The following is a 26600-nucleotide window of genomic DNA, read 5'->3' as shown; positions in this document are numbered from 1 at the left end:
AATTCCACAAAATATCCCTATTCAAAACTCTTTCAAATGCAATAAGAATTACCTGCTGGATTTAAGGCCGAGAGAAGGCGTGGATTAGACACAAAGATTCATATCTTGCAGAGAAAAAAAAAAAAAAAGAAAGAAAAAAAAACATTCAGATATTAACTGCCAGATAATTGTCTTTAACTGTCTTATTTAAAAAAAACAAAAAAAAGTGGGAAAACTCTCTTTGGGCACCCCAGCATCAATATTCTGTTTACTTGTCCTCCCCGGGTTACAGTATAACGTAGAGGGTGTCAGTCCTCACAGTTTATTAGGATTCAGTGGGGAGAGTGTCACAAGTACTGGGTCAAATGATGTAAGAATTTTACTAGTTCAGAAAAGTTGAATATTCTTTATCTACAATAACCAGTCAATCCTAGAAATTCCATCAGTTGCTTTTTGGTTGTTAGTTTTGGATCATTTTGAATAGCCAGTGATCTTTCCTTACCTAATGTACTCTCTTCAGCTGGCAAATCACTACCAAGTGATGACCTGTAGCTCTGCAGTTTCAGAAACTTTAGGCTCCTTCCTAGCCAATAGTCACTTTATAGACGATCCTTTGATACTGTTTCTATTTCTAAGTGCAATTCGTCGTTTTCTGCAAAAGCCATGTTTGCTTTGGTTCTTAGCTTATCAATTTTCTAAGACTTCTAAAAATATTTGCTCATAAATTAGATTGTTCAAGTCTGAAAATTCACACTCTAATTTATTTTTTTATTAAATATACTATTTCTGGTCTTAGTCCATTAATAAAAATAAGGAACAGTGATTCTTTTACATCAGCTGTCAAGGACACTTAAAATATATTTTGAAAGTCTTTTGAAGCCAATCACTAAAATTCAGGTAGCATTATGCAGAAAATCTTGAATAAAATGGTGATTCTCACATGGATTTAGAGGAGCATGAGAAGGGATGGAAGCTGTGTAAATAGGAGGTGAATCAAAAGTAGGGCATAAGATTTGGAGCATAAGAATGCATTTGAGATGATTTCAAGGGTAGTTGTTTCTTTTCTTTGGCCTTTACCAGAAGTTCTTTGAGGGAGGAGATGATGGGTTTGAATTTCATTTTAAGGCCTCAGCATAATAGTAAAAAAGGCCATTTATTATGGTTTGATACTTTGCCTACTTTTTTTCCTAAGGCTTCTGTTAGATGTATTGTACTTAAGATGCCAAAAGCTTCCCAGGATGGCCACTAAAATTCTAAATCATCCCTGTGCCATTTGGGAAGATAATTATTGGACTTTAGTTTACAGTGAGAAACAACTTGGACTAGACATTCTGTAGGATTAGAAGAGTTGCCGCAAGTTAAAGACAAAAAGAATCTTTTTCTCTTACACACCCTCATGCACACATGCACATCATGACAGCCAGTTTCTACTAATACTTCATGAAACAACAACTTGGATTCTTGATTATTTCTGTCAAGACTGTATGACTGATAATCAAAAAACTATTGGCCCACAATATATTGGTGGAATGGAGAAGAAAGGTCTCCTGTATTAAGCAGAGTAATACTTCTTTGAATAGACAAAGCAGAGAATTTTCTCAGATTTTTAAAGGGACCTGGGCAATGTTTGTCCATAATTCATTATTACATATATTTGTTAAGTTTGTAATTCATTATTACATATTTCATAATCTCTTTACACATGAAAACCTATTAATATGAAAGAAACAACTTTTTTATTTTAAAATTCTCACCAGAAGATACCTGATTATTGAAGTGATAATGAAAGTAATGCACTGAGTGTTTTGTAAGACTGATGAATCATAGACCTGTACCCCTGAAATAAATAGTATATTACATGTTAATTAAAAGGATAATGATGAATTGATTAATTAATTTAAAAATGATGGGGTGGTGAAAATTCTAAGAGTTGATTCTTGTACATACAATAGAATATTGGTATAAATGTAAAGGGAACAATGGCAAGCTTAGCAATGGCATAAAAAAATTCTGCATACTCTATTAATAGAGAACAAAAGGTAATTTGTGAAACTATTCAACAAAATTACTAATCATAAGAAAGAAGTTGTGGAAATTGATAAAGAAATATATGATTCTCAATAGAATTGACATATGTAGGTGTGTAACAACATGCCAACTTTAAAAAATTCAGAGCTTCTCAAATATTACTTCTCATTCTCACTCTTCATAAAGGTATGAATGAATATTGATCAGATGCTGTGGACATGTGTCTCTGTCACTCTCCTTCTTTCTCTTTTTTTGTGGATAGGGTTGAAAGGAACAATGTTAAATATACTATCCACACAGGGAAATTGTGTTAAAAACATTTAAAAGAGCACTAAGAAATCATAATTATGGTTAAATATAGTAATTTTTAAAGACAATAATGTAGTAAACAAATGATATACTATTCCTTTATATATAATCTGTTAAATCTGTATCATGATGCCTTTTAAATCTGTGAGTTACACAAAAATCACATTACCTTTTTCCTGAAATAATCCTTTGGGGTATGCTCCATCACCATGATATATTGTATCAATGAGGGTACAATTAGAAGACAAAAACCGCAAAGTAATTCAAACAGAGAGTATAATTATAGAGTTTCTATAGGGGTCTAATGAATAGCCTGGGGATGCCCTGGAGTAGTTAAGGAAGGAACAGACTTGGAAAGGCACAATTCCCAAGGCTATTATCCAGACCTCACTGGAAAAGTGTGGCGTTAACCTACTGGAGGGCAGAAAAGCTCTCTGAGTTGCTCCAGGTAAGAGATGGTGTGCAGTCATCAAGTGAGAAGGAAATATTCCTCCGGGGTGCAGTTGGAGCTAAGGCCAATGGCAGGAAACTAATTGGAAAATAGGAAACACATTTTCAGGATACAGGTGGACTGAAGCTAGCATACACTTCTGGGATACAAGAGGGCAGAAAATTATGGCTGAGAGTGGCAAGGGGTAAAAAAAAACCCTTTCAGGCTGAGGTAAACCAAGTTTGGAGGACAGGTGCAAGAAAGAAAGAAGCGGGGCGCCTGGGTGGCTCAGTGGGTTAAGCCGCTGCCTTCGGCTCAGGTCATGATCTCAGGGTCCTGGGATCGAGTCCCACGTCGGGCTCTCTGCTCAGCAGGGAGCCTGCTTCCTCCTCTCTCTCTCTGCCTGCCTCTCTGCCTACTTGTAATCTCTCTCTGTCAAATAAATAAATAAAATCTTTAAAAAAAAAAAAAAAAAAAAAAAAAAAGAAAGAAAGAAGCATCAAGACATCATGAGCTGGCTGGAGGGCGCACAGTTCAGACATGCGGTGTTGGTATAGCAATGGTTTCATTGAGGTTGTCACTGAGCCGGGGCTCTCTGTCTGCATGTACAGCTGAGCTGTCCCCAACAGCACACATACTGGCAACAGTGAGAAGAGCCGGAAAAATAAAAATAGAAATGCATTAGAACCAGAAAGAGATGACCTTTTCTCCAAGTCCATACTTATATCACCCTTTACTGACAAAAATTAATATCTTGCTGTTTTCAAAGGAGAAATCTTAAAAACTCCAGATTCATTATTGCAGAACAGGAAAGATAAGAGTGGATTTGGAGTTGAGAGGGAACAAACTGAGAGCTTGTACGCACATGGTCCTATTGGGATACCAAACTTCGTGCTTTACCTCCTACCTCATGCAATAGCAGAAAGAAATCCCTAAATATGATTTCTGAGATCCTGATTCGAGTCAAGCCTGGAAATACCTGGTCTTGGGAATTCCACTCATAGCAGTTATATTAATCTTTGGCTCTGGCTAAATTGAATTGTCTATTTGTCATTTGTACCTGAAAGACCCCTAATTGGTGCAAGAACAAATCTCCAAACAGAAAGATGGTATTGAAGATAATGAGTAAATCTTAAGCCCAAGATGTTTTTCATTATATTTCACTTAGAGACTTTCATTCCTGATAAGCAATTTCTTCATGAACTACAGTTTCTTTATTCACAATTATACATAACAGATTAAAACATCCTTTTACAGACTTTTGTAAGTCATCATATAAAGAGTTGGGAATTCATTACTCTCATCTTCAAAGAAATAAAACTGAGAAAACCAAAAATTATTGTTTTTTGTTTGTTTGTGTGGGTTTTTTTTAAATTTTTAATTTTTTTTAGATCCTTCAGATTGTTGAGATCGTAGGACAACAGTCCCTCAAAAATCTGGAGAGACAAGCAAGTAAAGACAACTATGGCCATGATCAACCTACCCGGAGCTGAAGTACTAGAGCCAGTAATCGGTTAAAAACACTTAACTGGTGATTTTGTTGAATTTGTGCAGGCTGAGTGTATACTGGCTTGACAGATAAAGACTGCTGGGGCCCAGTCTTAGTGGAGTTCCTAAAATTTGATGGGTTTTACCTTCAGCAACCCTACTAGGTACTCACTGAAAGTTGGAGAAAATCTCCCTAATATATAGGTCAGGAGGTGGAGAAAAGTACCCATTTTTGAAATATACTTAGAAAATAAGTAACCATTCTGAAATGTGTCCAGAGCTGTCTCTATAACAGAACTTTAGTATCCAGGGGAGAAGACTTTATCAGAGCATTATCTGACCTGGGGAAGGGCAATTAGATAACTCCTGATGCCTCTAGTTATTCTGTCTTATTATGTAAAGACAGAAGACAAAAAGGGAGGGAGGAGGATTATGAAATGCTTCCGAGTCACAGCCCATTGACTCAAGCTAACCAAAAATTGAGATTTTAACTACTGAATTTAAATATTAATCAGATTTTAGAATAATTAAGTGGGAAACTTAAAATCACTATAGTCACTCTATTGAAGGTGCCAATGCAAAAAAATAGGCAGCATGTACCAACAGATGCATAATGTAAGCAGAGAAACAAAGCAAGTTTCAGAAGGACCTGCTAAAAATCAAAGACTAAAAAAATAAAGGATGACTTTTAAGAGTACATTAGCAGACTAAATCTGGCCGAAGAGAATATCAGTGAGCTTGAAACATGTCAGTAGAAAATTCCCAATCTGAATACCAGCAGATAAAAAATAAAAAATAGAAAAGATGATAATATCCAAGAACTGTGGGCCAATCATTAAAAACAAAACAAAGCAACAACAACAAAAAAACCCTACAGCTAATATCATACTTAACTTGAGAAACTAGATGTTTTTCCCCTAAAATCAGGAAAAAGACAAAGATGACCCCCCTTTACCACTCCTATTCAACACTGTACTGGGGGTTCTATTTAATACAAGAAGGAAAAAAATAGTAGTAAGGCAACAAATTGGAAAAAAAGAAACAAATCTTCTTGTTTGCAGATGACGTTATTGCCCATGTAGAAAGTCCTAAACAATCAGCAAAACATTCTTGATTCAAAGTGAGTATAGCAAGGTCATGGCATGCGAAGTTAGTACACAAAAGTCAATTGCTTTTCTAAATGTCAGCAATGGATAATTCAAATTTGAAATTAAAACAACACTACTGCATCAGACTGCTCAGGCTGCCATAATAAAACACCACATACTGAGCAGCTTAACAGAAATTTATTTTCTCACAGTTTGGGGGACTGCAAGTCCAAAATCAAAGTGCTGGCAGGGTAGATTTCTGGTAAGAACTATCTCTGTGGCTCTCAGTGGTTTTCTCACTGTCTTCACAGCGCCTTGTCTCTAAGTGTGCACACTCCTTGTACCTCTCATCTTCTTATAAAGAAATTAGTTCTATTGGATTAGGACCCCACCCTTATAACTTCATTTAACCTTAATTACCTTCTTAAAGGCCCTGTTGCACAATATAGTCACAAGGGGAATTAGGACTTCAACCTATGAGTTTGGGGGGAATAAAATTCAATGTATAACAACCACTTACATAAGGACAATAAAAATGATGCATAAATAAATTTAGGATTAATAAATGGAAAGAAATAAATGATGGTCTAAGTAAATGGAGAAATGTTTTATTTTCTTGAGTAGAAAGACACACTATTATTAAGATGTCAATTTGCCTGATTTGAGCTATGGATTCAACACATTCCAATCAAAATCTCAGCAAACTGTTTTGTGAATATTGACAAACTGATTCTAAATTTTACATGGAAAGCAAAAGGTCTAGAAGAGCCAGCACAATCTTGAAGAAGAAAAGAGTTGGAATACTGACAATATTCAACTTGAAGAGTTACTATAAAGCTACAGTAACCAAGATAGGGTGATACATACAGATGAAAAACAGATAAATAGATCAATAGAACAACATAAAGAGCCCAGAAATAGACTCCCACAAATAACACAAATCCCTTGAATGTTTACAGCTTTATTCACAATTACCAAAACCTAGAAGCAACCAATCCATCTTCCAATATGTGACCGGGCAGTGGTACATCCATGTCATGGCACATGGGTTAGGATTTAAAAGTATAAGCTATCAAGCCATAGACATATACGAATGCAACTTAAATGCATCTTGTTTTGTGAAGAAGTCAGTATTGAAAAGCTACATACCGTATAATTTCAATTGTATAACATTCTGCAAAGGCAAAACCAGAGAGAAAGTAAAGAGATCAATGATTGTCAACTGGTAGGGGGAGGGAGGTGGGCATCAGTAGATGTATACATCCTAGGCATAAGTTAATCTTATTATTAACTCTGACAAGGAGGATTTCAGTCAGCTGAAATGTATCCAAAATAAAAAGCTCAATTTCGTAAGATACAAACAGTAAGGAAGATTTATTATTTTGTACATCAAGGGTTCTATGGATAAGGAGTGGCCACGTGGAAAAAACAAAACAAAACTAAACTATTGGGTAGACATCAGGAAGCATCCTATAATAATTTATGTATTACCCACCATTGTGGCATTATGTGAAATATGGCCTTGTGACTATAATTTGTTTTAAAACTAGCTCAATAATGCATACATTTTTGCCTCTTTTTTGACAACTTTGTATAGTTACAATGTCTGTAGTGTTGTTTATTTTAATCTCCTCATTTACTTTTGCCTCTAGAGAAAGAATAGTGTTTTGTTGGCACACAGTTGTACCTGACTTTCAGTCATATTATTTCTGCAGTATATCTCAGTTGGGGTGCCAGAGATTTATAGCAAAGGCATAACACTATTATTAAATCCATTCTACTTTTCCAAGAGCATCGTGAGACTGAAGCTAAAAGGAGTAAAGGCTATATTGCTTTTCTTATAAACATTTCTTTTTCTAAAAGACTATGACCAATGCTATTAATCTCATTCATTCACAATATATTTTTATGTCCAGACTAACTGTCAGGATAAAAATTGTTTCAAGTCAAAGTTAATAAATTAGAATTTTGGAAAATATATTTATATTTTAGATGAACAAAACCACTGTTAGTTTCTATTTTTAGAATTTATAAATTATAAAGATGAACAGAGAATCACTTAAAATCTATGTATAAATAATAAAATATATAAATAAAAAAATATATAACACATCTGAGATACGCTATCTTCTGAATCCAGAGGGTGCCAGAATATAATATGTATTATATACTAGTTACCATTCCAGACATATGTTCTCTTTTAAAAGATTTGAGCCAATTATATTAAATTGAGTGCTATTTTGAGAATTATTATAATTTCTTATTAAGGTTTCCTGGATCAGGATATACAGGGATAGGTAAAGGTATAATTTAGAACAAATAATGTAATTCCTTATAAAATATGGTCATCCATTTCATTAAGCATTATTTAATCTGGCTTCCTGCTTGTAATGGGGGAAAAATCCCTATTACAGGACGATGCTGCTGTTAAGGATTATACTCCTATTTATTGTAACAGCTAGAAAAGAAAAAATTAGGTCTCTGACCCACTTCCAATTTAGTACCCTCTTACTCCCCACAAAAGGATTGTCTACCATATTTACAAAATGAACAAGGACAACATATTGTTTTGTGGCTTATAAAGGAACTTCTCAAACATCTAAACTCTCTTTGTTTATTGGTTGAAAGAATTCTAATTTACAAGGCTTTAGTTCCTTCTTTCACCATTTTTTAAAGTGTTACTTCCCCTTTCTGCCTATCTCTGTTCTAATTGTTGGGACTTTGCAAATGAGAGATCCCAAATAAGTTTCAAAAGTGATGGTTTACATGAGGGGATCTGTACACAAGGTGTTCTGGCTCATCTCTGGTATCCTCTGTGTACTACTGGTCACTAGGGACTTACTTATTCTTGTGAGTCAATGCCTTTGCTGTGGCCCCAACACCTTGACATTTTGGAATTATTATGCTTGTCATCTATAAACATATAAATGCAATTAAAGAAAAAAGTTACATTTGATATATAAAATTATCATTATAATATTTTTTCTGTTCTGAATAAAGTGTATTCTAAGTCATAGAAATAATTTTTCTTCAAATATTTTGAGACTAGCTTTCCTTTAATTTTACCTTTTTTTAAGATTTATTTATTTTAGAGAGAAAGGGACAGACACATAGTTCAGGAGGACTGGCAGAGGGAGTGGGAGAAAAAGAATCTTTAGCAGACTCTCTGCTGAGCGAGGAACCCCACAGTAGGCTTTATCCCACGACCCCGGAGATCATGACATGAGCCAAAATCAAGAGTCAAACAGTTAACCAACCGAGCCCCCCAGGCACCTGTAAGTGTACTTTATTCATGGAAAAGAGAATCTCTTAGAGAAAGTGACTGAAATAAAAAAATAACAAGAATAAATGTAAACCAATAATAAATGATATAAACAATATTATATGGAATCCTTTCAATCAAAAGCTGTGAGGGTTTTGAGATTTAACTTACCACAAAGGTTACAAGTTGACCTGCTACCATTTCATGGGTTATGATAGAAGCAGGAGACTCTAAGGTTAGTGATGGACAATACATACTCACAGGAATGGCCTGAGTATCAGCATTTTCATGCAGCTTCTCTGAACCCCAATTCCAATAGGTTTATATGAAAAGAATCAGATGACATCTGTACCTAATTGCTTGCAATGAATAAGAGAAATTCTGAGTCTAGAGGACCTGATAAATATATTTTTTAAAACAGACAGTAAGCATGCTTATTCTTTTTTCTAGAGAAACTATCACACTTTTCCAATGTGTTTATTATTCAAACATTGTTAAAAATGATTCAAAACTAAAAGCAGTCAGTGCCTCACTTACAAAGCATGAAAAAATGTGAGGGGCGTGAGGAGAATTATCTTTTACCTTATAAAAGTATAAAAGTATTTTCATAGTATCTTCTCTTAAGATAAAGTAATTTTGGGAAACTTTTGAAGGCAGACAGTAGGAAAGTCAAATAAGCGCTATTTGAAAACAAAAGAGGGTGCCTGGGTGGCTCAGTCCTCACATGTCTGCCTTTGGCTCAGGTCATGATGCAGCATCCTGGGATCCAGCCCCACATCAGGCTCCCTGCTCAGTGGGAGGCCTGCTTCTCCTTCTCCCACTCTCTCTACTTTTGTTCCCTCTCTCGCTGTGTTTCTCTCTGTCAAATAAATAAATAAAATCTTTAAAAAAGGAAAGAAAATCCTCTGTATTAAAAAAAAAAAAAGAACAAAGAAAAAAGTGTGATATGGTCCGAATGAGTGAAAGTATAAAGGGAAAAGAGGAAATAAAGCCTGTATAGCAGACGCTGGAATTTCTTTCACTCTGTGTGCGCCACTTCCCTGGCCTCTCTATAAGTGTATGTCGAAGGGTCTGTACCAGCAACTCTTTTCTGAGAACTTCCCTTGGAATACTTATGCCACTCTGCCTACACTTGCAGAGAGTTGAAAGAGGCTGAGAGTTTGTGTTTCCTGAAGGCTACTCTTACCCAATGATTGATTGGTGCTTGAATTGAAAACTCACTATGCTTCTAATCAAGACAAACACTCAAGAGGAGCTTACACTTCCAAGTTTTCTCCTAGGCATCAGGTTTTTGGTTTTTTTTTTCTCTCTGTGGAACTTTCTGGAAATAACACACTTCTTGATTTACATTTCTTTTCTGTTTTTCCTCTCACCTTTCTCCTGAAAGCACTTTTTAAATAAGTCATTTTCACAGACATTCTATCTCAGATTCTGCTTCTGATTAGCCATGAAAAAGAGGCAGGAAAGATTTAAAAAAATGATAGCTGCCATTATCAAGTGCTTACTATATGCCAGCACTGTGTAAACACTTGATTTTATTATCCTTTTGACAAAACTGTGAGGTAGGTATTATCTTTCTATTTTACTTAGGAAAAAGAGAGGTCCAGAGAGGTTAACCAAGCTGTCCAAATTCCACAGAAAGTAAGTGGCAGACCCTGGTGCTGGAGCCCTCTCCATTCAAAGACTGCATTTCTAAATACTATATGGTATGTTGTGAGGACATTGAGCTTCTCTCTCTCCCTTTTTGTCCCCAGCAGCGCTCTCACGTTCTCTTCCTCTCTCTGTGTGTGGGTCTCTCCAGAATACAGGAAATATGGTTCTACCGTTAGTCTTCTGAACTTTACTCTTGAACTAAAAGAGCAGCTCTGAAGGTATTTTCATGAGCCTCTTGGTTGAAATGTTACCAGTTGAAGAATATAACCCAAGAAGGTATTTTCACAGTGATGTGTATACATGGATTATGCTTTCCTGATGCTACTGATAGAGCTCTATTCCATAGTCTCATATGCCATTGAAGAGTAACTTTGTAATCAGTGTTCCTCAGATATTACGATGAATAAAAATGGAAGAATTTTCTCCTTCACAGAGGTAGGAATTGTTGAGTCAAGCTTAGAGAAAATCCAGATCCACTTGGTGTCAACCCTAGAGGTTTTGACTCAACAAGTCTGCAATATAGCTCAGGCAACTACAATTGTATTATGGAATTGAATTATGGAAAGTCAAAAGAGGTGAATGAGAAAATCAATTAATACTTTAAAAAATTCATCCTAAGATAGTGATATACTAGAAAGTATTTATAAATTCATTATTAATATTCCAATATTGTTCTTTCAAATTTTTGTTCTGTTTTCTCATTGCCTTTTTCCTTTTTTTACCTTATATCAATATAGAGAAACTTCAGTGGGGGGCACAAGAGCTGATTCTTACAAAATCTTATATTACCAACGTGGCTGGGTGGCTCATTTATTAAGCATCTGACTCAGAGCATGTCATGATCCCTGGGTTCTGGGATAGAGCCCCACCAGGCTCCCTGCTTTTTTGTTTGTTTGTTTTTGTTTAGATGGATATTTTGCTAAATTCTAACTAATCAGGCTGATTGACACAAAAGGAGATCATCAGCGACTAACTGAAATGACTTGATTGATCCTGAGTGAATGAGACTTATATCCTCCCTCAAATCTCAACATGGAGCTTGCCTTTGTTTGACTATAGTACCTGTGTGGATCAGAAGAGGAATAGAGAGCCTACAGTCCAGTCCTGGTGCTCCCATTCTACAGAAAGTTCAAAATGCCATGTATAACCCAACTTATTTAAAATTAATATCCTTTTTTAAATAAAACCATTACAGATGTCCTTATAAATTATAAACATGTCTTAAGTTATAGTTCACTAATTAAAGGAAAAAAGCAAAGCAACCATGAAGACACAAGGGAAAATGAAAGTCTCACTGTGTTCTAAGAAATAATATATGAAATTATTCCAGAGAAGTTTTTCTTCACATTTTGATTGGTCAATGAAAGAGTGAAGGGGAAAATAAGATTATTAAATGTATTGAGTTATATGATTAAAAGGTGAAAACAAACAGAAATGACTTTATGAAACTGATAAATTGTGAATTATTTTAATCTGTTATCTCAGTGAAAGCATGTTAAGTGATAAAAATATGAAATATTTGATCCTTATTGTATGATACCAAATTAAAGATATTCAATACACTGAAATTTATATTCGTTGTGAATTATAAAAGAACAGATATCACATATAAAGTTAAAATATTAGACCTAAAAAAAAAAAAAAAAAAACTCTGACTTCCTTATACCTATTTCCCATATTGTTCAATGAATACTTTGGGGGCTTATGTGTACCCACAATTGTTTCTCATATAGTATAGTGAGTCTAATCCAGCTTTTCTTATATAATGATGTTTCTCACATTGCTCAAATTCAACTGTGTTATATATGATGACTATTGAAATTAGGGTATCAAAACTGACAAACAAAAATGGCTTAGGTCACTAAATGAAAAATGCAGCTCTTATTTACTCTTATTTACTTAACCGCTTATCGCTATTGGCAACTCTTAACTCTTTTACTTGAAACCATCTCTTGCCATTATTTCCATGGTACTATAATTCTCTAGTTTATATTCTTCTCTGTGTACTCCTTAGTTTCTTTCTCCTCTTTTCAAGCTTAAATGTTGGTTGTTATTTCCAGGATCCACTTCTCTCTTTATATCCTCTCCCAGGGGCTAATCTTAAACCTTCTAACACTCTAATTAAAATGATCGGGGTGATGATTTCAAAGTAATTTTCTTTAGTGTATAATTCCCTTAAACTTCAGACCTGTGTAGTAGTTTCTTTCCCCCCACCAATGATCTGTTTTTCCATCTGAGTGATCAAATTCTTCATTTCATATTTTCCATAAAACTGAATCCCAACAGAGAATGTGAACATAATAGGCTGTACTGTAGGATGCCTTTACACTTATTTTCACTACTGTTGATAATTTTCTTGCCAAGATTCAGATTTGTTGATTCTCAAATAACTTTGTGCATGTTGCATTTATTATCATTACATAATTTAATTCAAGATTAAGTAAGATGAAGAAATATGAACGCAGAGAGATAGGGTATACCCACAACAATGAAGTGTAATGCTTTAGAAATCCTAAGTTAAGGTGAGACGCAGAATAAATAATGTGAGCTGTGGTGTGTGCATGGCAACAGGAAAAGTCTGAAGAAAATAGTGAAAAAACATTTTGATTTGTTTATAGTGCACATGAGATAAACAAGTCTCGCAGTCATAGATGATTTATTTTGAGCATATACTACATAAAAAAAGATGATCAATTACTTCAGTGGGTAAACAAATATTCAAAGAAAAGTCCTGGGCCTATAGTACAACATCGGTGAGTAAGATAATGTGACTTAATGTATGATTTTTAGACTGCCTCAGCATTCATGTATGCCTTAATGCGTACTTTCCCACTTGAAGCAAATAACTGACAACAAACCAGTTCTGATGTTTCAGATGAGAGAATTTCTACTACATATTGAAATATTTGCAAGACTGCTCTCCTGGGATATATATCCTAAGTGCCTCAAATTCAATGTCTCTGAAACGTGAACATAGTCTTTTCCATTCCTCTAAGAGGGCTTTCAACTTTGTAAACTTTCTTCCATCCCTGTCTTCTGTCTTTCCGTACTTTGTGAATGACTGCATCAATCTGATGACCCAAAACAGAAACCTAAATTTCATTTTAAAAATATCTCTCACTCTCTCAAAACTGCCCCTATGAATTCAACTAAATAGCACCAGGTTATCTAACCAGAAGGTCAGCTAATCCACATTACTTCTATTTGCTAGCTGCAGGCTTAAACTGTTTTTATTCTTCTGACATCCTCAATGCTCCCTAACTAATGCATCCACATTGGCCCGTTCTCCTGTGTAATCCTAGTGAGATTTCTCATCTGCCACTCTCATACAAAGAGTTTAAAAACTGTTAATGACTATCACCCCAGCTATAAAGTCCAAATGATCTATCTTTGGCATTTTTTAATTTTAGCCTAACCTACCAAAATTTCCCTTTTGCTCTTTTGTTCCTCTAATTTATTACAATATCTATCATAAGGTAATATTTATGACATGTGTTATATTCTATAACCCTTCTTATTAAAATTGACTCTAGTTATCTACTTCCTTCTTTTGACTTTAAACTCAATGTTGAGTGGCTTTATTTCTTTCTCCATCTCTCCAGAGCTTTCAGGTCCTTGGAACATTTTAGATATAAATGATTATAAGAGACAAGTTTACCTAAATGAGGTGTTAAATTGTAAGGGTATCGCTAAGAAGAGTGTAGTATAGTAATAGGCTGAAGTTTTATTATTAGGCATAAATACTTAATTCCATCTTCTCGTCACTGATCAAAACTAGCACAAACAATCTTGGCTGAATATGTATTCAATTATTAACTAGAATAGTGTCATGGCATTTTTCATGCAAGTCCTAAGGAAACGAGATTTATTGATGATGTGAAAAAGGAAGGCATCTTACAATTTTCCAAGCTATGTTTTTCCATCTTAAACTACATGTACCTGAGAATATATCCCATTCCTCCTCTTGATAGTGACTGTGGAAAGACAGAGAGTAGCATCCTGTTAAGAAGACAACATCCAGGAATTCCAGACACAGACCATCATGTCGTTCTTGGGAGGGTGTGTGTGTGTGTGTGTGTGTGTGTGTATTCCACAAAGGATGCCTAGAGAGACCAAAACATTTTCTGCAGACTCGGAATACCAGTGCCATGAGCTCTGCACTCATGCGGAATTAGGAGCGGCTCCCAGATGGGAACAGTGTGCCAGTACTCCCCCTAGATGCTAATGCTAACTGAATGATTTGGACTTCAAAAATGTATTATTTGCTGAAGCAGGAATGGCACTTAGTATCACTGAAAACAAGATAAAAATCTGAAGGCGAGAAAAATCTAGCACATCTGAGAGCAAGTGAACCCGCTTAAATACTCCTCTTGGAGAGAGAGAAGCATTGTCAGAGGGACCATGTCCAGAAGTTCCAGGCAGTTATTAGCATGCAGTACAATATGCACTGGTTCCCAGGGGAAAGGAAGCAAGCATACAGTACTATAAAGCAGCTTCTGGGGGAAATTGGAGGGAGGGAGACAAACCATGAGAGACTGTGGACTCTTGGAAACAAACTGAGGGTTTTAGAGGGGATGAAAGTGGGGGGTTCGGTGAGCCTGGTGGTGGGTATTATGGAGGGACATATTGCATGGAGCACTGGGTATGGTGTATAAACAATGAATTTTGGAACACTGAAAAAACTAAATTAAAAAAATTATAACACACACACACACACACACACACACACACACACAAATAAAAAATAAAGCAGCTTCCAAGCTTCCAAGTAACAACTCATGAGATTTAGAACAACAACAACAACAAAACACTTCCTATCACTAAGCTCTGAGCTCACAGTTTATGGGTGGATTTAATTTGTGTAAGAAGTGCTATAATGTATTATTTTTTCATGTAGAGAAAATTTTATTTTTTTATTCCACTTAAAATTCCATATTCAAAGCCATTTTTAAAAACATCTTTACTATTAGTAAACTCATTTTCCAGTCAAAATGCATTGTCAAGCTATTCTTGACATAGATGTGGACCCCAGCAACTTGACAATGTAACCATAATCAGCTTTAATAGCTACCTCCAGCTGTAGCTACGTTTACCAGGATACAAATGCATTTCTAGAGAGTACCCTCTATGTTGTCATGTTTAGAAATTATGCATATGAGAAAAATAATGTATGTCTTGTGAATACTGGAAAAACATTCTGATTCTCAATTTCACAAATAAATCTTTGTTTAGCAACTCAAAAAGATACTGTCAAAATAATGTTAACCCAGCAGAAAGGGAATCATATTGGCAATTCTTGGGCATACAAAATGCAGTTAAAGTTGCTAGTACCTAAAATGTATTTAAAATATTACATTATGTTTCACTTTACCTAAGAAACAGTGTAACTTCACAAAGGTCATAGTCAGAATAGTTGCATTTCGGGACGGAAAATAGAAATCTCATCTCAGCAGAACATACTTCTATCATTTCTATCATTTTTGTTTCAAGAAAACTGTTCTGGGGATGGAAGCCTCTTAACAAAATCTATCACCAGTTTTAGTTTTATCAATTTAATGTGAGGATTAATGTCTTACAAACTTCCATAAGTTAAAAGAATAGCCACTTGTAAAATAATTTTGATTTAAAAAAAAACATTGAAAATGTAAGTAGACTAGTTGAAACTCAAAACATTAATCTCAAACCTAGTTTTCAAAAGTGTGTTGTAAATTTAATATAGACTGCAACATTAAGGTACCTAAAATATTGGGTTTTTAGAAAATCCCTCTTCTTGAGTTTAAGATATGATGGCAATCTGTTAATAAGGAGCTAATGTGTAATATAAGTGAATGAACATTTAGAACTGACATAATTAACTTAGGTACAGAGGTTAGTTTCAATAAGTACAATTAGGAGAATAAAGACACAGTGTTCAGGTAGCAAGTTTAGGCAATAAAAAGAGGCTGGATCATTTGGGAGCAATGTAAAAGGGAACAACACAAAAACAATGTAACTGAGAGCGATATAAACACCAGGTGGCATGTAATTTCTTCAGGACACAATATGACAGTAGCTTGGAAGGAGCCAAAGATCTAGTGTTGTATAAAGTGGACCTTGGAGTAAGTAGGGTAACCAATGAGCTTGTTTATTCATAGATAGGGTTTGCCAGCTAGCAGTCCAGTTGTTGAACTAAGGCAATGACCCAAGAGGAAATGGGCTGTTTCATACACGGACATTAGAATCTTGCCTCTGGCTCACTAAATTTTAGTTCTTATAGAGTGTGATGAAAATTAAGTTCTGGGAATAGTTGCTGGTTATAAAAATTAAATATATAAGAGAATAGGAGAACCTGTTTGGAGAAAATTGAAGGGCATATCTAAGTCTTGTATTCAAAACTCCTTCACTTAGTGTATGGGTACCTCTCAAAAAACTGATACTTCCTGCCTATATTACTTATAAAGGTATTAAAGAATAAAATAGAATTTATATTTGATGAGGGAATTAAAATAGTCTTAGAGATAATCAATATAAAAACATGGAAACAATATTAAACAAAAATTATGATTAATTCCATGGAAATGTGATGAGATCTATATTTTAAAATCTAAAATTTATTTTAAATATTTTTAAAGATTTTATTTATTTATTTGAGAGTGAAAGTGAGAGAGAGAGCATGAGAAGGGGCAGGTCAGAAGGAAAAGGAGAAGTAGACTCTCCGAGAGCAGAGAGCCTGACGCGGGCTCAATATGGGCAATCTGGGATGGATGGAGACCTGAGCAGAAGGCAGACGCTTAACTGACCGAGCCACCTAGAATTTATTTTAAATAGTATGTAGATACTGAAGATATAGAGAAGATGCTCTATAAAAACAATGGAAAGAAATTTATAAAAAAATAAAATGTAGCAATTAAAACCAGAATCCAAAAAAAAAAAAAGGAAAATAATAGTAAAATATGTGAACAGTGTATTCAAAATATTAACACAAAATGATACAACAGGTAAAAAATATTAGATTAACTAAAAGTAAGATTTTAGGAGATAAGAAACAGAAGCAAAGTGTGTTACACTCTTTTTTTTTTTTTTTTTTTTTTTGCCTGGAGCTTCCAGGTTCAAGCAGATTCTCAGCTCATGTTCTCAAGTACTCATGGCTGAGGGCAGGTGCTAGTCTACAAGATGCATTTATGAATAAATAAAAGGACCTCGCTTGAGGCATTCAGCTCAGTGAGCAACGGTGCCTTTGTGTGGAAACAAAACAAAACAAAAGTCTCTTCCTCTGTACCAATGCAGACAGTGCTGCATAGGGGAGGGGGACACAATCCATGGAGCTGGTGGGTGGTGGGCTAGATTTCAGGCAAGTTCGACACCTCAGAACACGTTGCACAGCTTTTTCCTGCTGCCTCTCATGCAGGATCCTCTGCCTCAGCTGATGATATAAGTAAGCCTTAAAGTTTTATCTAATTTTATTTGTGAGAGAAAATAAGCAGTTTATTGGAAAGCATCCCTGGTGGCAACTTTCACTCCCAGGACAGTGGCTCAGCTAGGCAAATAAACAGAGGGGAAAACAAGTAAAAAGAATGAGAAATGGAGACTGCCACACAGTGCGAGAAAAGAGCATCAGTGAATATAAATTCAATCCATTTTGTTTGACTAATAATGAGATAGCAAACTGGATGGCTAAATATAGGATTTTGCAGGTTTGCTCTTTTTTTTTTTTTCTGGACTTGAATATCTGAATAACAGGACACTTTTATTCATTTATTTATCCCCCAAATCTAAGGTCTAATGTTTGATGACAAGTACTAAAAGAAAGGTGAGAGAAGATAGAAAGACAGACAGACAGATAGATGATAGACATAGTGAAGCTTATGCCTTCCTCCTGGGGTGGGATAAGGGTTCAAGTCATACTTCGATTATTAAACATGGAGTTCTATTTTAAATGATTCATAGCTCCTTTTAAAGGAAGTTCTTCAGGCCCCTGGGTGGCTCAGTTGGTTAAACCATTGCCTTTGGCTCAGGTCATGATCCTGGAGTCCATAAATCACTCCCGCATCAGGCTTCCAGCTCCATGGGGAGTCTGCTTCTCCCTCTGACATACTTCCCTTTCATGCTCTCTCTCTCTCAAATAAATAAATAAATAAAATCTTTATTTACTTATTTTTTAATAAATAAAATATTTTAAAAAATAAAAAATAAAGGAAGTTCTTCATGCTAAATGGTGTCTTGAAGTTCTAGTTTTTGGAGAAAATTACATTTTCATTTAAATGGATTTTGGAGTAAAAATGGATAATAGTTCTGGAACTTTGTAATACAATCTGCATGGGTTAATTACATTCTTTCTAACTAATTTTCCCCCTCTCTTAGAGCAAACTTTAACTGGCGGTTTCTTATGAGCCACATGTTATATTGCCTCAAGGAGCTCTTAATCTAGGGAGTTTGACAAACAAGGTAATATATTCAACCCAATGTTGATAAGAAAATTTGGATACAGCATGTTATGTGAGACTAGAGGACAGGAAACTAATTTATCTGGGGAGAGAGGGAACCTGGGGAAGAATTCCACAAAGAGACTTCCACTCAGGTTGAGTGTGACACATTACCAGCTATCTGACTAAAGATAAATATGGGGAGGAAGGCATTCAGGATAACAGAACATGATCACACAAAGTTAAATAATTGTAACTAAGTAAATTAAAATGGCTTCTGAGGAGTGCTGGACTGGGTGGTCCTGAACAGAAAGGAGGCCACCTAATTCACCATAGATTTTCCATGACATTCTTAAGACTCTGATGTATATATTGAGAACAGTTACAAATTTATAATATGTTTTAAAGTAGGGAAGTGTCATAAAAAGTTTACATTTTAAAATGTTTCCATGGCAGCAGAGGGAAGGATGGATAGTAGGAATGGGAAATTGAGGAAAGACACATTAATTTATAACACCAAGTAAGCAACTCACCTTATGGTCTACTAGGACTAGAACGATACAGAGTGTACAGGCAGGAAAAAATTGAGAGAGAAAAAAAGTAAGGAAATAGAGCCAAAATGGTTCGTTGATTGATTTGATGTAGGCATGACACTCTGGCTTCTGATTTGAAAAAAAAGATTTTGAAAAAACACCTTTTTTGTTTGTTTGTTTTTTGTTTTTTATAACGGTATTCTTAGAGTTTAGAAACACAAGACAAAGGCCAGGTTTCAGTGGTATCTGTAATAAAGGATCTTGAGTTTGAGTTTTGAGTTCAAATACTTGGCAGATATTCAGATTGAGACATCCTGTGGACAGTCTGATATTGCTCTTCTACTCATAAAAGAATTTGGAGATACATCTATATCTATATACCCAAATAGCTAAATATATGTGAAAGAGAGAGATGGTAGTTGAAGTTAGGAATGAGTTCCCTTACTCTCATCCAATGTGAATCCATTTCTTATTTGGCTACAGTTACTTTTCATGTTCAGATTTATTCTTTATTCCAAATCATTCATCTCTACAATAGCAAATACTACAGCAATGCTTGTAACTAGCAGACTGGAGATGGTGTGTAAGAGATAGTATTGGAATCATTTAAATTTCCCAACATATAGAGGGTACAATAATTTATTCCTGGATAGGACTGGAATTTCAGCTCCAGAATTTATGAACAAGCCATCATCCAGGGCCCAAACCTACTGCCAGTGTATGCCTGTTCTCAAGCCCAACTCTCGCTACCATCAATATGCACATGCCTAATGGTCCCCTGACCGCCTCATTGCATGTTGATTCTACCCTGGCTTAACCTGATTGCTTTGCTTATTGTTGATTTTCAGTCCATCAGCTTGACTCACTTGATTCTGGGGTTGATGTTTTCAGAATAAGTAACAAGGGTCTCATCATATATCCACTCTGAGTCCTCAATGTATAACAGATGTCCCAACTGTGTAAGCATCTCTGATCAAATATATCAAGTATTCAGATGAATTATGTAGAATCTGAATGATGTTGACATGCTTAACTATCCTTCATTTCTTCTCCAGCCGTTGATATCCATGAGAACCAATTCATTTATCTGTCAAGTTGAGTTTCAATAGTTTTAACCGACAACTTACCTCCTCAAACTTTTCAGAAATCTCTGTCATCTAACTAATAATTTGACCATAAGCAAGCAAGCATATTCTGTTACGCTAAAGAGTTAAAGCATGCCTGACCATATCATTTAACAAAAAAAAATGGAGGAGAGCAACAGAATTTTGAAGAAAGAAATATAAGGAATGGCAACATGGAAAAAGAAAAATGGGAGACAGACACATGCAAATGATGTCTACAGTGAAATTGAGAAGGAAAAGATCAGAGAAAAAAAGGAATTAAAGAATAAGAACAGGAGGTAAGAGATGAACATGTTGGGATGATAGAAGATGACAAAAGAAGAAAGACAGCCTGCATATTTTAAAATCAAACACTTGGTTTGATTTTAAACAGCAGAAGCAATGATCCTGATATGACAGATTAAAAACAAACTGGGTCAGCATTCCCCAGTAGATATTCCCGTCTATTTTATCTTCAAGGATAGTGTTAAACATTTTGCTTGGGGAAAATTCCCCTTTTCCAAATTCAGTTCCCAATTTTGGAACATGTTTTCTCAGAACATTTGAAATGGAATTGCTTCCCTTATTTGTATCCTCCTTTGTCAATATAAAAAGGGCATATGCAGGCTCTCACAACCGTTTTTCAGGAAAACATTGAAATCTATTTTTTATGGCAAATAATCAAGAAAGTAAACAACCTAGATTTCCCCCCTTATTTCTCTATTTAAAATAGAGCTTACTATTGATTATTCTTTGATGGGAATATGCATTTATACTCATTATTATTTAGGATAACCCATTCCTACAGTAGATATAGGAAATAGCATTTCTTCAGTAGAACATCACTTAATCGTTGCTCTCCCTTTGAAAGAACTCACATGGCCTCTCTGACGCTGAGATTCATTGCCAGGCTGCTATAATCCATCATTTCACATGGTTGGGTGGACTCCCTCCACTGGGCACAAAGACTTTGTCTTACCCAGTGACATGGACGGGGGTAGATCCATATTGGAAATCATCCATATTGGAAGAGTGTGACATTCCTAGTTTTCCTATTGAATAATTCTATTCGTTAATACATGTAGAAGCCCTTGAGTGAATGATCAGGCAGAGGTCTTTGAGAATAAAGCAGACTCTGGAAGGGTGATGGAAATTTTCTAACAGTTCCTGGGTGATTTGGAAATACGATACAAACATCTCTCTAGATTTGCAGAAGGAAGGGCTATTTATTTATTCTCCTTCCCATTTCCAGATTCTCAATTAAAGAGTATATCCAGATACAGATTGTGTTTATGCCATTCTGCCCACGATGTTATATATGGGGAGTGATTTATTAATTAAACCCATTCCTTAATCCATACCAATATTACTATATACATATATTTCCTGTATCAATTAAAAATAAACATAATACATTTGAGAATTCTGACATACAAAAATGTTGTAAGAATTCATATTGTTTATTTGCTATTTCTTGTCTACTAGTGCTGTTGCACAGTTCCTGAAAGAATACTAGGTACTTGCATATTTTTGAGTTATCCCCCCCTCAATACTAACATTACTTTAACATAATTTCCATGGTTTATTATCTAGAGGGCCAGTTGTTCAAGAAATATAGTAAACTCTGAGTATAAGCAACATTAGAACAAACAGAAAAACAAATGGTCCTGTTATACTTATTCCGAAGGAAGGTATTACAGTTTAAGTATTGATAGAGCTCCAAATGTAATTTGTTGAGCCTCTGAGACTCAGAGATGCCAATGTACAGAAGAAACAATGTAAATCCAAAACCTACTGTTACTATACATTCCCAGGACAGTGAAAACGAACTAAAACAAAGTTTGATTTACTTAAATACTTAACAAAAATTTATTGCAAGAGATATATTTCACTGAATTTACATTTTCAAGGAACATGGTACAAAACGTAGTGCCATCAGCTTTGTCTAAACATTAAATAGGTGCAAATACACAAAGGTTAAAAAAAAAAACAAGGAGCATACTTTACAACATAAATTACAGTACTATAAATATATTTTATGTACATTATACATACTCTTAAGACACCATCTTAATATACAGCATATATTGTATTGGTTTGCAAACTATTCAGTGCCTTAATAATATTATATATCAGAAACTTAAGAATTTATTTGCATCATTACACTTACAGTAAATGATTTCATATCAATGAGGCCGTATCTTGGCTAGTTTATTTCCACCATTTAAGTAGGAAATTAATTATCCACGTAGATGAGCATTACGCACATAGCAATCGTTTTCACACGAACATTTTCTCTCCCTCCTATGGCGATGACTAGAAGAGGGGCTGTAGTGGGATGACAGTAGGGTGTGGGGAAAGCAGAGAAGGAAAGAGGGCATGGGGTAAAGATGGGAAAGCCAGATGGCTAGGATGAAGAACCGAAGCTGGGATGATTGGCATCTGAGGAGGAGCAACAAAAGGTGGCTGGTTCCCAGGACAGAGCCGAGGTCCGACCGGTCCTACTGAGATCTGAGGTAAGGATGTTCTGGTGAGAGCCGGCGCTTGGGACAGAAACTGTTGGTGGGGCTGAAGCACTTTGAAGGTCCCCGCGGCCGCGGCGGCTGCGGCGGCGGCGGCGGCGGCCGCGTGCTGCTGCAGAACCGCGTGGTGGAGCGTGGTTACAGAGGTAGAACAGAAGGGCTGCTGCAGAGGCAGCGGCTGCAGAGGTGTGCTAGGGGGTGGGAGAGCCGCTGCGGGAAACGTAAATTTGACCTTGTTGGCCAGCATGTTGGGCGGGAGGATGTGCTGGTAGACCTCGCAGGGCAGATTTCGGAATTTCTCGTGGTTTTCTATTGGGATCAGTAGTGCCTGTTCCGGTAAAGCTAAGGGAGCCAGGATTTGCTCCGTGGTTACAAAGGTGTGACCGCTGACTTCCTTGAACGGTAAGGGCGGCTGTGTGTGAAGGATTCCCGAATTAAAACGCAGCCACTCCGCCGGCGCCTCGTTCATCTTTCCTTGCGGGAGGGCCTCCGCCAGTTCATAATGGCACAGGTGGGATTTCGGTTGCGGCTGCCTCAAGTTCCTTTCAGGGTGAGGCACCTTGAAAGGAATTGGCTTCTCCTGCACATTTATATCCTCACTTCTTTCTTTGTGTTCCAGCAAGGCATTGTCCATTTCTTTTTTCGTTGGGGCGCTGGCTGCGTGGACAGATGTGGCGTGTTCGTGGGAAGTGTCTGCCGAGGCCCCAGAAGTGGTTTCCAGCGCTAAAGGCTCAGCCCCTCCACTGGCTTCAGGAGGAAGGGGACTGCCCGGGTGCAAAATTTGCTCGTCTTCTCCTTGATCTGTTTGGTCTGAGTTCTTCCCAGGGTTCGCAGTGTCTTGTGGTTTTGTTTCCCCTTTTTGGTCTTGGCTTACTAACTCATCCTGGTGACCTAAGGAAGACTTGCCTTTCCTGGAATAATCGGTGTTCTCTCTGAGTTCAAAAGCTTCCATTCCCATATGGAATCGACTTCTTTTTCTCCTCCGCTTCCTTTTAGGCTTATAGGGAGCAGAAGCCCGTGGTGGTCTCCAAAACTCCTCTGGTAAATAATTCTGTCGATTTAAGCTTTCATCTGAAGAATAAGAATATGAATGTTGTCTACGTTTTCGATGGAATCTTTCTGATTCGTTAATGAGAGAATTATAACCTCTTTTAACAGCCTGGTTCTGACTCAGGCAGCTCATGTCGTTTTGAAGAACTAGGCATCTGTGATCCTGACTGCAGCTGGACATTTTGGCTTTCCAACTACAGTAAGTTCTGGAGTAAGTTAAATTATGTTTCCCAGAATGTATCATTGTTGGATTGGGTTGTTTATTTAAAACAACCGAGTTCTTTGTACTGTGATTTTTAGAACTGATTGCATCATTACTATTATATTCAGTGTTCTGGGCTTTACACATTTCTTCATTGTCACTTATGTATATGGAAGATGATTTGGGCCTTTTATCAGGTAACTGATGTGAGTCCAATAATTGCTCTGCAGCTAGACAGTGCTTTTCTGAAATTGTTTCCAGTAGATTTTTCCTAGTTATATCAGTGTAACTATTTTCTGATTCCATTTTGAAGCTAATTTCTGATTCTTTGGTTTTCTCCCCATGGTGATGCTGACATAATTTTTTTCTTTTTTTCTTCCTTCTACTTTTATGGAACCAGTGTTCATGAGTATCTTTCAACCTTATTTTGTTATATTTCTCATCTGGAGTATCCTGTTTCATTTGATTTTTGGTTAAGTTGTGTTTTTTTGTTTTTCTGATCCTACAGGAAATATTTCTATTCCTTAGACCCATAGTCTCATTTTTTCCAGAATTACAGCTATTGAAGAGAGTATCATCAACCGAAGGAAGAGTGACTTGGGGGCATTCATTTCTGCTACCTCCAACATCATAATCAATGAGTCCCACAACAGATGTGTTCTTGCATTCTGAAACTGGTCTCTTGCAAATGTCTTCTCCTTTCTGCTGAAAAGAAAGATCATTTAAGGGCAGCTTATTTTTATATAGATTGTTGTTTAATTTAGTGGCCTTGAAGTCAAAACAGAGAGGATTACAGCTATAGGAAATTGATGGTTGAGTAGTTGTATAAATCAACATTTCTGATGGCCACTGAAGGATTGTGGATCCATCTTTGTTAAGAACCGGTACAAAGGGCTCACATGGTCTTTTGGATAAATCTGTTTTTTTATGTAAGCTTATATTTTCCTCTTCAAAATTTGAAGGGGCCAACATCTCAGGGCCATAATTTTTATTTGCAACTTCAACTGTAGACTCATCATTGTTCTTAACAGCTTCTTCTGTGGTAGCTTGCAAAGATAAGCAATCATTAGCTAAATCAAGAACTGTGGATTTATTTCCTAACAATTCAGAACTGTTATCACTCGTAGTTATGTCTTCATTAATAATAATATCTTCCAGTGGTATTTGATCTGCTAATGGGACTGAATTTTGGCAATTATCTGCATCAGAGGATAGAGGGATTTGAAACTGGCAAAATGAAGGTAATGAAAATGTATCTTTTTCACTAGAAACTTCTTTCATCTCTTGAGTTGGAGCAGTTTCTTTGTCAATGCACATTCCTTCTGGTGGATGAAAAGAGTTAGCTTTCTCCTCAGAACTCAACAGCACATCTGTTGGTGAAGATAGTTGAAGATGACAAGCACCAGGGACAAATCTACTTTTTCTGCTAAATCCTTTTTCCACAGAGGCATCATCATTGTATTCAGAGAAGGCTGCTGCCGAGGACTCCAGCTTCACGGAAGCTTTCTTTGGAAATGCAAAAGAAAAGCCAATTTTGTGTCTGTGGATTCCTTGGGCTTGATCCCCAAGTTGGTTATTTTTTGCTGTAATATTTGCACTTTCTGGATCTGCAGCAACAGCAGTAACATCTTTAGTATTCTCTTCACTATGAATCAAAGTATATTTGAAATCTTCCTGGTTATTAACTGCATCCACAACAACTCTTTGGGAAATTTCATTACAATTTTCTTTCACAGTAACAGTTGTTGACTTGAACATGGGGCCACTTCCAGGAGCACTACAAAAAGAAAAGTGTATATTAGATCGGACACTTTTGACAAAAAAAATCCAAACATTTGTATTTTAGAAATGTCATTATAAGATTTCTTTTTCAAATTTTAAAATCTTTGTAAGAGAATTACTTTCATATAGCATAGGTCCCTTCCTTAGAACTACAACTGCATTTAGTTATTATTACTATTTGGGATAACTTGGTCATGCTGTGTTGAAGTTACTTTCACAGCCGTTAACAGCTGTGTCGAGGACGCTCCTGTGCTCTCAACTCATGCTTCCTGATCAAGTTTTTTAGACTCATGGTCTCTTCAGTGGTATTTTGGAGTATTGTAGAATTGCTAAAATAAAATTATTTAAATTTGCCAATACTTAATATGATTACTTCATGGAGAATATGAACAAAGTTTAAAAAAATTATGACTTCAGAAGGGCTGGGAATTCAGTTCAATAATTCAATCCAGCCAGTATTTACTGAAGTCTACCCTAGGCCAAGGAGAATGTTGCAGTGCAAAACTAACTAAGAGATAATACTAACTTTAGAAATTTTTTTGACTTGTTATTCTTAATATTTAAAAATTACCCTGAAGTTAAAAATAATATCATAATATATAGTAAGTATAGGACAAAAGATTACTTAAGATATAATTTCTATTTGCCATTGCAGTACACCATAAATAGTGGGTTCTTAATAAAAAGAACTATACTGTCTGGCAGATAAAGAAGGGGCTACCTGAATATCATCTTTACTGAAACAGAATCACGGTGTGCAGAATTTTCC

The 26600-nt window shown here is 36.0% G+C and overlaps 1 protein-coding gene across 1 annotated transcript in view; it reads right to left on the bottom strand.

The window, feature by feature from the left end:
- Window positions 1-21755: 21755 nt before the first annotated feature.
- ZNF804A (zinc finger protein 804A) overlaps window positions 21756-26600 on the bottom strand; it is a 281801-nt gene continuing 276956 nt past the window's right edge. Inside the window, exon 4 of the mRNA XM_044242498.1 lies at window positions 21756-25826. Within this exon, the coding sequence (XP_044098433.1) occupies window positions 22592-25826 (3235 nt within the window). The 3' untranslated portion in view covers window positions 21756-22591. The remainder of the gene's footprint in view (window positions 25827-26600) is intronic.

Source organism: Neovison vison, chromosome 3, assembly GCF_020171115.1.
Source record: "Neovison vison isolate M4711 chromosome 3, ASM_NN_V1, whole genome shotgun sequence".
Taxonomy (NCBI): Eukaryota; Metazoa; Chordata; class Mammalia; order Carnivora; family Mustelidae; genus Neogale; species Neogale vison.
The sequence above is the reverse complement of the archived record's forward strand: the minus strand, read 5'-3'. Positions and strand labels throughout refer to the sequence as shown.